General features: G+C 40.5%; 1 protein-coding gene across 3 annotated transcripts in view; it reads left to right on the top strand.

Annotated features, from left to right (window-relative positions):
• The window catches only part of CDK14 (cyclin dependent kinase 14), a 527,195-nt gene that overhangs the window by 229,854 nt on the left and 280,520 nt on the right, over positions 1 to 16,821 (top strand). For all 3 annotated transcript variants that reach the window (XM_075922396.1, XM_014569231.2, XM_075922397.1), the window contains one exon: positions 9,257 to 9,351. In XM_075922396.1, the coding sequence (XP_075778511.1) occupies positions 9,257 to 9,351 (95 nt within the window). The remainder of the gene's footprint in view (positions 1 to 9,256; positions 9,352 to 16,821) is intronic.

Raw genomic sequence — 16,821 nt, 5'->3', positions numbered from 1 at the left:
CTGCTCCATGCACTAGGAATTACCCTGTGTGGAGCCATGCTGAGGTGCTAGACCACATCAGCATTTGGGGAGAAGAGGCAGTCCAGTCCTAGCTGCGCTCTAGCTGTAGAAATTATGATACCTGTGGGAAGTTCTCAAGATGCATGTCTGAAGAGGGATATGACTGGGATACACTGTAATGCAGGGTCAAAGTGAAGGAGCTGTGAAATACCTACCAGAAGGTACAGGAAGCAAACCGCCAATCTGGTGCTTCATCCATGACTTGCATATTTTACAAAGAGCAGGATGATATACATGGAGGCTCCGAAGACCCCCGTGGATTTTCTGGGATTTCAAAGGCCATCTAACAGTGGACTGAGCCAGTAAGAGGAAGTCGTGTCCAAGTGCTCAGAGAAAGTGAGGGACCCAAAGCCAGAGGACTCGGACTCCACAGATGCAGTCAGGAGCTGTTTTGTACCCCTGACGAGGCGAGCCAGTCGCAGCCCTTAGAGGCTGCGGATGATGAGCCTGGGAAGTGGATTGGGTCTCAGGATGTGCTCAAGCAAGTTCCCGAAGTAGGTAGGCTACAGAAAGAAGGCTTGGTTCTGTTGCTGCTACCAGCACAGGGGCACTCAGATGCTGAAGAGGTCATTGATGCAATCTCTTGCATCTTGGTAATCTGCCTCTCCGATCTCATCAAGTGTCATGCAGCTGCTGTGCCACACGTCTTCACAGATTTGCTGGCAAAACAAACATGGTCTTTGTCCCTTGAAGACTGACATTTCTTCACCCACTGTGCTGTCAGCGGGAGAGGTACCATTACTGCATAAAACCAAGCCACATATGGTCCCTGATGGAACTTGTAATCGAGTAAAAGACCCTCCTTTGCTTCCCTGTTTACTCTAATCAGTGAAATGGGCATCTCCACTTCCCCCACAGTGATCTTCTAGTCCAGGAGGAGAGTCCCAGTTAGTAGCTTCCTGAACAGGCCAGTGTTCTGAAAGATGTGGGTGTCATGTACCTTTCCTGACTCGCCTGTGTAAATGTCCATGAAATGCCCATGGTGATCTACAAGTACCTGTAAAGCCATTTAGAAATACTCCTTGGGGTTAATATACTCAGCGGCTAGATGGTCTGAATTGGAATTGGAATATGTGGTGGAATATCTATTGTCCCACCACAGTTTAGAAAGCCCATTCCTGCAAAGCCATCTACATTTTCACAAACGATGCCCAGAACCACAGTCTTACAGAGAAGGATGTGATTGATAGTCCTCTATACTTCCATCAGCATGAGCCTAACAATTCACTTTCCTACTCTGGACTCCTTTTTAAAAAACTGGCGTCACATTAGCTACCCTCCAGTCATTTGGAATAGAAGCTGATTTAAATGAGCTGTTACAGACCACAGTCAGTAGATTTACAATTTCACATTTGAGTTCCTTCAGAAGAAATATTGGATCTTTTCATATGCCTAGTCTGTTATATTTTTTCAATAGGAAACTAAAACCTAGTTTGTCTAATTTTTACTTATTAAAAATAATTAGTTTTAGTAAATATTGTTGATGGAGTTCTTTTCTGGTTTGTTCTTCATCACAAATGCCTTTCTCTGAACTCTAAATCCACAAGAGACAAAATGATATCATACTTGTTGCAGCATTATTTTCCAGCTATAAACAAAAAGGTGCCTTGCAATTCCCACCCAGAAAAGTGAAATTGACATGATCCTCGAAAGGTTTCTTTTTCACTTCCTTCTTAAAAAATAGCTAAACATATGCATAAGCCTTTTCCCTGCAGCCTGGAGTGCATGCTGACACAAATAGTATCACAGTGCCTTTCACATACAGTACTTTTGGTGTTCAAGCTGGGCAGACCAGTGGTACGGGGGAATTGAAGGGGACGGCTTGTGGCTCCTGTGGATCAAGGGCTAGGGCAGCGCTGGGCCAAATGCAGTGCCGGGAGAAAGAGAGGGGTTTGGCAAAGGGGGACTACTTACCTGTGCTGGTGGCCGGCAAGATAGCGAACCCAGCCCTCAACTGGCCACTTTATTCCTAGAATCATAGAATTGTATACTGCCTCCAGTATTCACTCTGCAGTATAGCCTCCCTCCTCTCTGCCCCCTCCCTTTTCATGTTATAGAAAGCAATTGAATTACAGGCATTTCCCATTACCCTGGCACAACCAAACGCTGACATTGTTTTAAATTAAGATAAGAGGAAGCTGCATACCAAATTTGGTGGTCCTAGCTCTTACTGTTTAGGTAACAAATGTATTTGCAGACAGACTCGCAGACAAACATATACACAAATCTCTTACAAATCTATCTATCTATCTATATTTTAAGTAGGACAGTGAAATATGCTAGTAGTTAACTGGGTTATTGTGAATTTCAGTTATGCCCTTTCCTTTCATGCCAAGACCTCTCTGGATACCTACAGCAAATGCAAAATGTACTTTTCTACAAAAAGAAATCCATTAGAGAGAGAGTGAGTGTAGCTAAGTGATCTCTTGTCACAGTTTGATACATGAGGCACACAATCCTGACCTCATCGGATTTGATAACAAAACGCCCTTTGACTTCAGTGGAGCCAGATTTTTCTACAAGCGTTTAACCCCATTACTACTTTACTGTGTGTGTTTAACCCAATTACTATTTTACTTTGTGTGTATGTCAATACACATGCTACCTATGTATGTATATACACATATTCTCTGTATACTCTGTAAGATATTTATATATCATACAAAAACTACATTAAAACATTAGTAAGCTTGCAAAATTAAGGACTCAGAAGTTCAAATATGATAGAATTAAGTTGATCTGTGGAACTCCTCTTTCATATGTTGTCCTCCCTCCCCCATTTCCCATATCTGGCTCTTGTCTCTTCTGTACTTGAATCAGGCAGCTTCCTCCTCCATGAGGCCTGAAGGGGCAGGGGGGAGGAGGGGGAGGGAGAGACACGTGTCACTGACCAAACAGGAAGGACAGGTATTTGGATGAGATTGTTGCAGGGGTAAACCTTGCTCGGCCTTGTGCTGGAGTCTTGCATCCAGTTTTTGGGCCCCTAATACAGAAAGGATGCAAAGAAATTGGAGCAAGTCCAGTAGAGGGTAACAAAAATGATTAGGGGAACATAAGTATTTAGTATGCAGAAGAAGAGAAGAATGAGGGGGGATTTAATAACTTCAGCTTCCTGAAGGGGGGGCTCCAAAGAGGTTGGAGCCAGGCTAATTCTCAGTGGTGGCAGATGACAGAACAAGTCATAGTGGTATCAAGTGTGGGGGAGAGGTCTAGGTTGGCTATTAGGAAAAGCTATTCCACTTGAAGGGTGGGGAAGCACTGGAATGGGTCCTAGAGAATCTCCATCCGTAGAGATTAAGGTCAGGCTTAACAAAGCCCCGTCTGGAATGATTTAATTGGGGTTGGTCCTGCTTTGAGATACCTTCTGAGGTCTCTTCCAACCCTAATCATCTAAGTTTCTGTGTTCATTGCAAATAGAATCTTTTGGATATTTGGGCAGATTTTCATGTGTGGCAAAAGTACATCCATCAGAGGGGTGGCTGTGTTTGTCTGTATTTGCCAAAAATAAAAATAAAAATAAAAAAAAAAAAAATAATATAGAGGAGTCCTGTGGCACTTTAAAGACTAACAGATTAAAATCCAGGACAAATTAAAAAGTACAACCATGATTCAAAGGCCAGAATTTTGGCCTTCCCCTACAAGCCATGATGGTCCAAAAGGCATTCAGAGGAAAGATTGCCAGAGTATTTTTCCCTAGCACTGTTCTTGAAAATTAGCTGAAAGGTTTTGGCTGTGAAATTTCTTCAAAAAAATTTCACCAGGAGGCAGGTACCCATTGTGGATAACATTAGCCAAAACAGATGGACACAGTTATTAAACAACTGAAAACAGAGTTTTATAGTGGTAAGTCTTAAAATATATTAAATCGTGCTACCATCCCCACTTATATGTGAACATACAACACTGAAAGTACTGAAGGTAGCAAACATCTGATGTCAAAATATGACAAGAAATTGACATAGTTGCTTTCTGTACACAGTGAAATGTTTTTATTTTGCATCATTGATTTCTTCTTAAATACTGAAGTAGAAAACAAGGACACGCTTTGAATGTTTACAACTAGATGCAGCTGGCACATAAGATCTCTGTAATTTTGACTCTTTAATATGTGAATGACACGGCATTCTTTTTAACCTTCAGTTTGTACCTGTACATAATCTAACAGAACTGAAAATATGATACATCTTTAATACAGCTATATAAAAACTCAGCTAATGGCTGAACATAACTCATTCCAATTAACGTATCAGCTATTTTCCATTTTCCTTGCAATAAGGTAGTATTTTAGTGTTTTATAAACATCAACTGAGTAATGCCATCAACACATTATCTCAATGTTAGATGGGTAAACTGAAGTACCATGAGGTTATGACTTGCCTAGTGTCGTAGCACAACAGTGGTAAAGCCAGGAGGAAAACCCAAGATTCCTGACTCCTATTCCAATGCTTTACTCTTTAGTTATACTTTCTTTCCTGTAATACATAGTGCCTGTTTCAAGAATATACAGTCTTATCAGGTGGGCTCAGAACTTGGGACTCCACAAAAATGTGCATGGTAAAATATTAAATCACATCTTCATTTAGCAGATTGAGTCTAAACATTCCAGGCAGTTAATCACATCTCATGTGATTCTGTATTCCTTGAGCGAAATAACTTACTGTACCCATCAAAGAAGCACCAACAAATACTTTATTCAAAGGCAATTTTGGCCACCACCTGTCTTGTTTCTTGACTCTTTGCAGGATGATTTAAGTTGAGGGCCACTTTATACCTAGAAGAGAGGTCACTAGGATGAAATGGACCCTTTGAAGAAGTTAACCAAGCTAACCTAACATTTCCCAGCAGGAAATTTTCCCACAACTACTACACCTTGAAATTACAAATGCTCTGATATGTACCAACAAAATTCTATGTTGGTTTTGAAGAACCTTGTTACCTGTTTTTTTTTCCAAACTATAAACTCATTGTGGGTTCAGTCTACTTGAACCACTTGAGTTTGGTGTGTGGGTGAAGCTTCAGAGGAAATTTTGTTTTTGTTTTTTGGCCCATCACTGGTAAAACAGTTTGAAGTTCAGATGCAGCTATCTTGTCTTTCAACTTCATTCATTAAATGCTTTCATGTCTTTTCACTTTAGTTAAGGTGATATGGTATGAGAGAGACACTAATTAACACACACAATCAAAGCTCTCCAAACACTCTTGGCCATGTATGGTCTCCTTACTCATTTTGCATGAGAGGTGTAAAATATACAAGGGAGAGAGAGAGAGAGAGAGACTTTAGCCCTTTCCTGAGAGGTACTTAGTACCATTGGCTCAAGCATATGCATTATCAAACTCAGTGTAGGTTACATAGAGTGGTGGTCTGTGATAACTTTTACTACTGCTTTATCTCACTGCCCAACTCCCAAATGACTCTTTTAATTTCAGGATTTATCCTGCATGAGAATAAATAAAACCATTTAATAGAGAATAAGCACCTATGCACCCAAACAAATGTAGTAATATTTAGCCCAAATACTGTTTTTTAAAAGACTCTAACATTATGTGCTAGTATGCTACTCAAGACTCATTGGGGAAATGAATTTAAAAATGCTGCCATCTGTTTACCTCGTATTTGATGTGAGGATGAAAAAAAACTTAGTATCAAAGTCATATTACATCGTTAGTTTTTCAGCAAAAATGGTAAATGTACTGTCCATATTAATATGTTCATAGTTGTTGTGGTTTCTTGAAATGCTATTTCAACAGCATTTTAGTATTTTTTCCCCAAAAAAACATGCTTACTGTGACATTTGTCAACTAAATCCAGCGATCATCACTTCCAATCTGTAGGAGAATATTTTGCTCTAGTTGTAACAGCTGGAGCAGCAGCAGCACCTGACTCCCTGTTGAGCTCCAACAGCAACTGTATTCACAGCTTCAAAGTTGAATTCAGGTCTGTCACAGAGACATATGCTGTTGGATTCTCTAGTCTTCCTGCCTTTAGATATTAGTTACTTGATCTCATCTTTGAATTTAGTGGAGTTTATGCAGTTCTACCCACTTCTTTGCAAGAACTTACACAAAATGCCTTGTGAAATTGCAACAGCCATTATTTGTGACCATTTGTTTTGAAAGATGTTTCTGAATGTCTTTGTGCTCGAGATTTTGTATACCACTTCAAAACGGATTTTTTTGGAGAGTGGTAGAAAGGAGAAATGCAACCAATCATTAAATCATACATGTTTAGCCTATTGGTCAAAAATGTTTTGTTTTATCATTCGGTACAGTTTTCAAAAACATAAGAGAAAAAGGTATAATTTGGCTCCAGGATTGCTTTCATCAGTTACACTGATGTTAATGCAGAGCAACTCCATGGACTACATCTGTTACTCTGGATTTACCCCAACACAACTGATGGCAGAACTGATTCGTGGTTTCCACAATACAGATCTATTACATGTGTAATGACAATCAAGAAGAACTTTGCTTTCCATGTATATTAAACTGCTCTATTATTTACTTATTTCTGTGGGGCTAATAGGAGAGGCAAAGAACCGATAGCAGCCATTTTGTAATTCTTGTGGCCTGTGATAGATATTGAAGACCCAGAAAAAAGAGGCAGGAAAAAAATGAGAGGCAGGAGTAAAGGAGGTTAAGGAAGAGAGATTGTACAAAGACCTGAGGGTATGTTGCTTTAATGACCAATGTGGAGGTTTTAACAATGAAGGAATAACCATCTAGAGAAGATAGCCTGAACTGTGAAGTCTGAGAGGTCAGGCTATTTTTAATGCACCCCTCATTATGGGAGAGTTTGTGTTGGGAGATTGCAAAGGGGCAAGGACAGAAGTGAAAAAAGTCAATTATTGCATGTTAATTGTTCTCTGCATCTCTAGAAACCTAACTTTACTTTAGTTAGAGGCACAGGATTGTTTGTTTTATATACTTAAATTGCTTCAGTATCTCTTTAGGCAATAGCATGTCCTGTCTGCTATTCACTTCTGTCCATTAAACAAAGTGTGTGTATTTAGTTGGCTTTTACCCTGCAAATTGAACACAATTATAGACCTCCTCAAGGTTATTAGCTGAGATAATTATGTTATGATCTTCCTTGCTTCCTCTCTTCTTTCCAAAAGAGCCTCTCCCACTTATCCTGGACCCTTGTTAAGTGATGCTGTAACTAGACGTAAACTTTTTAGCAAACTTTCTATAACCGGTTTACCTTCTGTGAGCTCCATCTCAGCTCCTTTCTCCTTGGTACATTCCTCCATGTTCATTCCTTGATAGCATGTAGTGTTAGAAGTGCAAGCTAGGGAAAGGGGCAGGAAGAGGGATTCTGCTCATCTCAGAGAGAAATTTCAGTTTGGTTTTGGCTCTCAATGGTCAAAAAATTCTCCATCCAGGCACTATAGAATATCTAGTGATACACCAGTTACAGCATAATGAGCACCTCAGAATTAACTAATATCCTGCAGGATCAAGAAAGACTAGCATTTTTTAAAAATAATAATCCTATGTTAGTGTTAATTATCAGCTGTTCACTAATCAGGTTACTGCCTGAGTTATTTTCTTTAGGGGATCATTAGCTTATTATCATAAAGTGGCCCTGCCTAGAGAACTCTCCTGTGTCAGGCCAATGCATGAGAGATGTGCCTACCTCAGTTGCCTTTTGAGTTCAGAAACTTTTGGAATAGTCTTTCTGAATCAATAGGTGTATATAATATATACACACTCCTTGTGGGGCTAATCTATACTATTATAAAAGGAGAGGTGTCTGTCACATTGTCTGTCACGGAGAACATTTGAGAAGACTTGAGAAGTTTCTGGGGGAGGCAGCCTTGCAGCCCCATCTACAGCCCCTTCTGCTAAGGCCCTCCCCCTATCATGGGGAGGAGAGGAAGAGGAGGAGCACTCCGCTACGGGGTGGGAGGGAAGAGCGTGTCTTCCCAGCATCCCTGGAGCAGTAGGGAGGGAAGAGTCTGCACGGCCCGAGCCTCCCTGCCCTGGGAGCAGCAGGAAAGGAGGAGGGCTCGCGACCCAAGCCTCCCCAGTCCTGAGAGCAGCGGAGAGGAAGAGGATGCCAGGCAATATGTGCCTGCCTCCACTGAGAGCAAGGCTGTCAATTCCTGATATCCTGGGTGGGTCCCCAGCCTTTCAGAGTACATTCTAATCTGTGGCATGGAAGTGTCTGAGCCACCTCCTGTGCATGGTAGAGGGATACTCACATGAAGCTGATGTTGGCACACTCAGGTGCGTGTCTCTTTTTCAAAACAACAGGGAAGAGGCAAAATTCAAGTCTCAATAAATCACTACCGAAACTGACATTTATGTGGTGTTGTGTAGAATACACTCCATGATGGTCACTGGTATTAAGCCTTCTCAGATGCATGCATGACAAAGCATCAATGGCTTGTTGATACTGATAACACATGGTTTGTCACGTCCTATTGCTTAACCATGGCATATTTTGTGGAACATTAAATAAACTTGTTAATTATGCATTGCAGAGAAAGAATTAAATATGCATTGCATTGTGAAATAAATATTTTTGGAAGGGAATCTTCTGCAGAATCCATTCCTGTTACTGTACTGAAATCCTGATTGTTGATAACATTAAAAAAAAAATGAAAACTTCTTAATTTTTCTATTGTCACTGACTAATACAAATAGTTAACTTCCCTCCCATACACTTTTAGATTTGAAGTAATTATCAATGTGCTATGTACAGAATACATGTTTGCTTTTGATTAGAAAGCTGCTTTTGTGTTTTGCTTATGAAAGGGAAATGTTTTGAAAAATGTTCAGATCCTAGCAGAGAAGTATTTTACCTGAGATATAAAAAGAATTTTGATTATAAAATGGACACATTTGATAGACTAGCAGGTAATGGTTTGATTCACTCAGTAGAGACCACTTATGTGAAACTCCTGCTAGTTCTGTCTCAGAGCAGGGTTGAGCTGAACTCGCAAAATGGAGACGACTACACTGAGAAAAGGAGGGCTTCATTCTCATTAAAGTTGTGAAAATAAATAATATTTAGTTCACTAGAAGTACTGAATAGCTGTGTCATTTTGGGTAGACCTGGGGCAAAAAAAATCGATAGTGAATTATTACCATCCAAATACTTTTAAAAACAAATTTGTTAATCCTTCACTCTAAAATATTTATTTCATGCAAAAGTAACATGTTTTTATAGTGTGCACATTTTGCTTTACAGCTTCTCTTTTGAAAGGACTGAAACATGCTAACATTGTTCTGCTTCATGACATCATTCACACCAAGGAGACATTGACACTTGTGTTTGAATATGTGGTAAGTAAAATTAATTTAACATGATAGGTAAGCTTGGAAGAATGTAGTGTTTGTTGGTAAATATTGATTTTTATCATACACACGCAAGCCAACAAAAATTATTCCATCTATGATTTACCAATAGGCAGCCTAATTAAAATGCTGCTTGGAGAACTTTAGAATTTGATTGAAGGCCGTTTACTTTGAACATTTTGACATGAGCTTTCAAAAATGTGTGTATTAAATGATTATAAACTTTTAACATTTTGAATCTTAATATCTACTGTTAAACATTAATTGTCTGACCTCCCTTTCTTATAGCCAGCAACTGTGAAAATTTAAATTGATCAAAATGAGAAAAATAAGAAAAAACAATTTTGATATTGTCCATTGAATTTATGAAAAAATAAAAATTATTTCTGCCAAACCTAATTTTAGGGAATGATCCAAAGTCCATTGAAGTACATGGGAAAAAATCTTTAACATTAACTTTGTTACATGTACATATCAATGGGTGTTATCCATATGATTGAATAGGATTTGTTTTGTAATGGAATATATTGAAATAGAAAAGTAGTCCTGTGTCTGAGTCAGTTAAGTGTCTGTAAGAACACTTTGGGTTGCTGTAATGTTTAACTGACTTTTCATCTAGTTTATGTAGCCTGGGCCTGGCCTATTTGTTGGAATGTTTTTTTTTTAAAGTGTTATGATAGATGGTAATTAAAAAAAAGGAAAGGAGAGCAAATAGGATTAAAATGCTCCACAGGTAATCTGTACATCAAACCAATGTGACAAGTTAAAATGGCTTTTGTTGTGACAACCCAGTGCATGGTTTCAGAAAGGATCACCTTTAGTTAAGCAGTGTCTGCAAGGAAGCTCTGATGCCTATAATTTAGGCTTTGTAGATTTATTTTTTTCCCCCGAACGATATTTCAGCTATTAATTAAAACTTCAATTTGCATAGTACACAATGTAATGATCTAATTGTGTTCAGAGTATTACTTTCCCAAGTCTTGGGCTTGAACTCCTAATTAATCTTTCTACATTTTCCTAAGACAAACATATGGTACTGGTGTAGAACTACTTTAGCATTTAGCTGTGGAATCATGCAATGTACCATCATAATTAACCTCCCAATTTTCACAGATGGATCTAACAACATGTAATTTATATGAAACAAATGAGACTAGAGAAGGTTTGACTTCAATAGAATATCTCTCATTGTACTGTAGTCAGTAATAGAGATGTAGCCGTGTTAGTCTAGTCTAGCTGAACAAAAAACAGGACTATGTAGCACTTTAAAGACTAGCAAGATGGTTTATTAGGTATGAGCTTTCGTGGGCCAGACCCACTTCCTCAGATCAAATTGTGGAAGAAAATAGGCATGACCATATATACCAAAGGGACTGACAGAGACCAGAAACTTCAGGATCTCTATCAAGCATTTATAAACCTCAATTACCCAGCTGGAGAAATAAAAAAACAAATTGAAAGAGCCAGACGAATACCCAGAAACCATCTACTTCAAGATAGACCCAAGAAAACCAACAATAGAACACACTTGTCATCACCTATAGCCCCCAACTTAAACCCGTCCAACACATTATCAATAAACTACAACCTATACTAGAGCAGGATACTATACTCTGAGAGGCTCTGGGAGACCGACACATCTCCTACAGACAATCACCTAACCTCAAGATGATTCTTACCAACAACCACAGGACATATCACACTAATACCAACCCTGGAACTTACCCTTGCAACAAACCCCGTTGCCAGCTTTGTTCACATATTTACTCTGCTGACACCATTATTGGACCTAACCAATTCAGTTATAAGATCAAGAACATATATTCCTGCTCATCCAGAAATATAATTTGTCATCTTCGGCCAACAGTGTCAGTCTGCTATGTACGTTGGACAAACGTCTCAGACACTTCGCCAAAGAATCAATTCACACAAAACAGTATCACATAGAAAAAACAATTTCTTGCCATTTCAACCAGAAAGGGCATTGTCTCAACGACTTGATTACCTGCATAATGCTTCAAAGACATTTTAACACCAGATTTGAAAGAGAAACCTCTGAAATGTCATTCATGCTTAAATTTGACAAACTTTACGTCAGGGTCTTAACAAAGACACTAATTATCTTACCCTTTACAAAGATAGCTTCCCCAGTTATCACCTCTAACTCAGACACTTACCTTCCCCCCCCCCCCCCCCCCATTCCTCCTCTGTTCTGAAATTTGATTTGTCCTTTTTATATGTGTTCACTTTTTTTGATTGTATCCCTTTGGTGTATATGGTCATGCATATGTTCTTCCACAATTCGATCTGAGGAAGTGGGTCTGGCCCACGAAAGCTCATCACCTAATAAACCATCTTGTTAGTCTTTAAAGTGCTACATAGTCCTGTTTTTTGTTTGTACTGTAGTCAGTAAGCCTCAGCATTTATTGTGTAATGACTATTAGTTTAAAAAAACACTTACTGATTTACCATAACATTATGGACTGCATTAATACTTAAGACAGACACAGTAGTTTTTCTTTTCTTCTTCTCAGTAGCGTCCCTTAATTGTTACAAAGTGAAATGCAAGTTAAATCTCCCTGGTCTGGCATCCTTGGGACCAGATGGTCCTGAACAAGGGAATTTGTTGGACCAGGGTGGTCAGGTCTCTGGGCTCTCCTGGTGCTCCCCTCTTGGCTGCTGCCCTGGAAAACCCAAAGGCCTGATCTCCTCCATACCACCTGGCTGGCTCTACTGCCCCCAGACCGCTTGCGGGGCTCTGATCCTTGCCCCCAGGTCTCTTGAGGGGCGGTGGCAGCTGCTTCTGGGGCTACCCAGCACTGTGCTGGGCTGCAGCCACTCCTGAGACTCCCTGCCCCTATACCGATGGGGTGGCAGTCTCTCCTGGGGTTCTCTACTGTTGGCCCTGCAGGCTGCTGCTGACCAGACTGGCTCCACTCCCAGCCCCTCTCAATCTCTGAGGCCGGTGCTCTCTGGTCTAGCAACATCCGTTGTCCTTCTTCACCAGAGTGTTCCAGACGAGAGAGGTTCAATCATTAATTTCTTTGAACTGGGGCCTTAAGGCTAGAAACTGACATGCAGAGTACAGGCAGTCTCAGGGTTACGTACAAGATAGGGACTGTAGGTTTGTTCTTGAGTTGAATCTGTATGTAAGTCGGAACTGGCATCCAGATTCAGCCGCTGCTGAAACTGATCAGTTTCAACAGCGGCTGAATCTGGACACCAGTTCTGACTTGCATACAGATTCAGCTTAAGAACCCCAGGCGTCCCCAAGTCAGCTGCTGCTGAAACTGATCAGCAGCTGATTCCAGGAAGCCTGGGGCAGAGCAACTCTGCCTCAGGCTTCCTGTAGTCAGCCGTTGGTCAGTTTCAGCAGCGGCTAACTTGGGGCCGCCTGGGGCAGAGCAGCTCGGGTGCTGCTGGGTTGGTCCAGTAGCGCGGCCGCTCCTCGGCGCTATTGGACCAACCGAGCAGCACCCCAGCTGCTCTGCCCCAGGCGTCCTGATTCAGCCACTGCTGAAACTGATCAGCAGCGGCTGAATCAGGACTCCTGGGGCAGAGCAGCTGGGGTGCTGCCGGGTTGGTCCAGTAGCGCCAAGGAGCGGTGCTGCGGGACCAACCGGCAGCGCCCCACCTGCTCTACCACAGGCCCCGGGCTTTGCTCCATGTCTCCCTGGTCTGCTGGGGGGGGGGGGCACTAGCTGCGTCCCCCCCCCCCCAGCAGACCAGGGAGACGCGGAGCAAAGCGGCGGAGGACCCGGGCCGGACCGCGGCGCTTCCAGATCAGCGCCGCAGTCCGGCCCGAGTCCTCCACGGCTTTGCTCATTTTCTCCCCGGTCTGCAGACCAGGGAGACGCTGAGCAAAGCCATGGAGGACCCGGGCCGGACCCGCGGCCGCTTCCAGATCAGCTGGAAGCGCCGCGGGTCCGGCCGGGGTCCTCCGCCGCTTTGCTCAGCGTCTCCCTGGTCTGCAGACCAGGGAGACGCTGAGCAAAGCCATGGAGGACCCGGGGCCGGACCCGCGGCGCTTCCAGATCAGCTTCCAGATCAGACCCAGGCTCCACGTGGCACTGCTGCTTTGAAGTGCTCCCTTCTCTCCCCTCTGCTTGCTACCTCTTTCTGACAGAGGCAGTAAAGGTGGGGGGAAGTGATTAATCGACAACCCTGTCGACTATCCAACAAGCGCTTACTTATCAGATACTTGACTAGTCCTTTATATCCCTACTTTATACTACTCTATAGTAATCGGCAATGTTAAGAGGAGCTAAGTTCAAAAACAGCTATGGATCCTTTTGTAGCAATGAAATCCAACAATATTTGGGGTATCATGATGCAGGGACTCCCCCAAACAGAGGGTGGCATGCAGGAGATGACACCAAAGGGGGTCTCTCTCATTCCTTGAACCTAGAATATGGTACTGGAAGTTCATCCCCCTTCCCTCCATAACAGCCTTCTCCCTTTGTCCTTGAATGCAGTTAGACTTACATCTCAAGTAGTAGAATTTGTGCTGCAAGTTCAAAGTTCAGACTCTTGATGGTGCCTGATTTGGGGGTTGGGGGGAGAGGGGAGTTCCTGTTGTACATAATAAAATCTGATGTACCCTTTTAATAGTTAAATAATAAGAAATTATCCACAGAAATCTGTTATCTGTGTTATATAGATTGCAAAGTTTAGCACTAGTAAGTTGGGAAATGTCCATTTTAATATAACCCATGCAGCCATTATTCTGATTCCTTATTTGTATGCATTGTGAAATAATCTTCAATTAGGTGATCATGTGCTTTCATAAGAAGAGTGCAAAAAGGGGCAGATATTAATATTGCAAACTGTTAAATCTGACTTCTTGATTTTTTGTGTGTGTGTTAAGACTTTGCAACCTATGTTTTTAAATACATTATATAAAAGGTAGGTGTCTAAAATGCCCAATATATCACACACCTGCACCTAAGCTTAACTTGATGCATGTGAGTGATCCCACTAAAGGCAGTAGAATTACTTTACTCAAAAGTTAGACATTTGCATAAATGTTTGCAAGCCCATGGACTGAAGAACTTACAGGAGGTTCATATTTGCATTAGTTCCTATACACTGCTGCTCCAAAAGTGAAATCTTAGAACTCTTATTATTTTATTCTCACAATAACAATTTCAGACATCATAAAAATAGTTTAAGATGGAGTAGTTAAATGAGTAATGACCAGTTAGTAGTCTGAAAGAGTGCTTGGCAAATGGAACCAGGATGCCATCAGTTTGGCCATGATCCCATAAATAATCTAAAGCGTACTGTCACTATTAATTTATCAGGGCTGTCCAATGTCAGAGTTGACCATGAAAGAGTAGAATGGAGTGTCGTCAAACTCAAAGCACTGCAACATGTTTCACAGTAATGTTAGAAATGGATAGTATAGTGACCATCATGATGTGCTCAGCACTAGCTCAGCGTGGAAGTTTCTTTATTGGAATATTTATCTGTCCACATAGTCACTTGATTTTTTTAAATATATCAATAAAGTGACTTTGTGAACATAGACAAAATATTAGTTAGCCTCTCACCCAATATTTTTAACTTTAATTGATGGTCACCAGAATCAGGAAGAAGGGTCCTTGTTTGACAACTTATCTGACAGCAACACCTTTGGTATTATAGTGAAATGTCAGTTTTGCATATAAAACGAACTCCTGGTAGATATTTGATCCTACATCCTTCAGTCCCAGGAGAGAAGGGCACCATCTGAATGACTGAACTAATGTCCGTGTTGGAAAATATACATTGTAGTCTAATACTAGGGCATGATTCTTTGCATGCTTTGGTGATTATTATATTGACTAATTATTCAGGAATAATTGAGCATTATTCAAGCTCCGCTGAACAGAAGATTAAGGAGGAGAATTTCAATTTATAACTGACTGAAAGGCGCCTCCTTTTCCCTGAATAGTTAGGAATATTTGGACTCTCTGGAACCATTGTTTCAAATTTTGGTAGGATTGACTCAGTCTTTCATTTTCCTGTGGTAGATAAATTTGGTTCCATGTAGGTTGAAGTCTGTTATACAAGTCCATAAATATAAAAGTCCTTTGTACTCTGTGTGAATGTTGCACTTCATGTCACTTTAAGATTTGGAATTTCTCTGGGTCCTTGGTTAAATATTTCACCTTCCTGCAGTGCAGTATGCTGTGTGCTGGGTGGCTGATACCCTGACTCCCAAGGAATTGGTTGCTTTTCCCTTCAGGAGAGTATGTACTGGGTCTGGGTCTCTGTGTTTTTAATATATGTTATTAAGGCCATTTATGAATAACAGTTTCTCCAAAATCAAATAAAAAACATTTCAACTTATTTTTAATGGTAGAATAATCTTCTATTTTTGTCTTCACTATTCCTGAAAATAAAGTTGGTGGCTCTTGAGATGGTGGACAAAAGCATATTCACCAGCATGTTCCAGTGGAGGAGCATGACTGCTTGCTCCCCTCTGTAAAGGCCCTATTCAGAAGAAAGCATGACCTTGTGTGGTGTGCCAGCTACAGAAAGCTTCATAAATCACTTTCACACTGAGCCAGCTTAGCCAGAGGAAATGATGAGGGTTGTGGGTGAGAAATGAAGCAGAGCTCCTTGAAGAAGGTTTCATGTCTGCTTTTATTAAATTTGGCACTAGCTGGACTTACTAGTTCTTCATTTATCTTTTTTAGAAGGAATATAAATTTATGCAAAAACATTAAACCAATTTCAAAAATCTACAGTAAACATCAGTACAAGCTTCATAAAAAGCAATTTCTAAATAGTTATGAGATTTCTAACATTACACATAATTAGGCAAATATATTATCAATAACTGAACTAGTTATGTCCTTTTATACATGGCACATGAAAAGTGAATATGTAGTAATACTTTTAATTATGCTTTTATTATTTATGAACAAGAATTGAAATGAGAACAGTTATGTGATAATTGAAAGCATAATTCTTAATGAGGGAATAATTATATTTATGCCTCAACTATGCTATTAGGAGAAAAAGAGTAACATGACTCTGTAATTTAAACCCAAGGCTTTTCAATTTACCTTGCCTATTTTAATCTTTGTGCCTTTTTTAAAATTACTTTTTAAAATTACTTCCCTAATTTAAGAAAATATTGAGCACTCATCTGAAAATTAAGTGTGTCTAATATTTTTCAGGTCAGGCACCCTAAATAGTCATTTTTGATAACTTACATAAAAATAGTTACATTACTCTAATGGAAAATAAAGAAATCATTTAAAACACTGATATGTAATCAAATTTACATTGAGTCAAATTCTTGTACGTGTACCTGCGTCTTTTCCCCGTTAGTGAGCCCAGTATACAGTTTGCATAGTAGTCTGGGACACTATCTGCCTCTTGTCTCTGAAATCTGAGGAGGGAAAGGTGAGCTTCCTTCCCTTCTCCCTTCGGAAGGAATAGGGAATAAGTGGGGTGTGTCTCCAT

The sequence above is a fragment of the Pelodiscus sinensis genome, chromosome 2 (assembly GCF_049634645.1).
Source record: "Pelodiscus sinensis isolate JC-2024 chromosome 2, ASM4963464v1, whole genome shotgun sequence".
Classification (NCBI taxonomy): domain Eukaryota; kingdom Metazoa; phylum Chordata; order Testudines; family Trionychidae; genus Pelodiscus; species Pelodiscus sinensis.
This window is presented reverse-complemented; position numbering and strand designations above follow the sequence as displayed.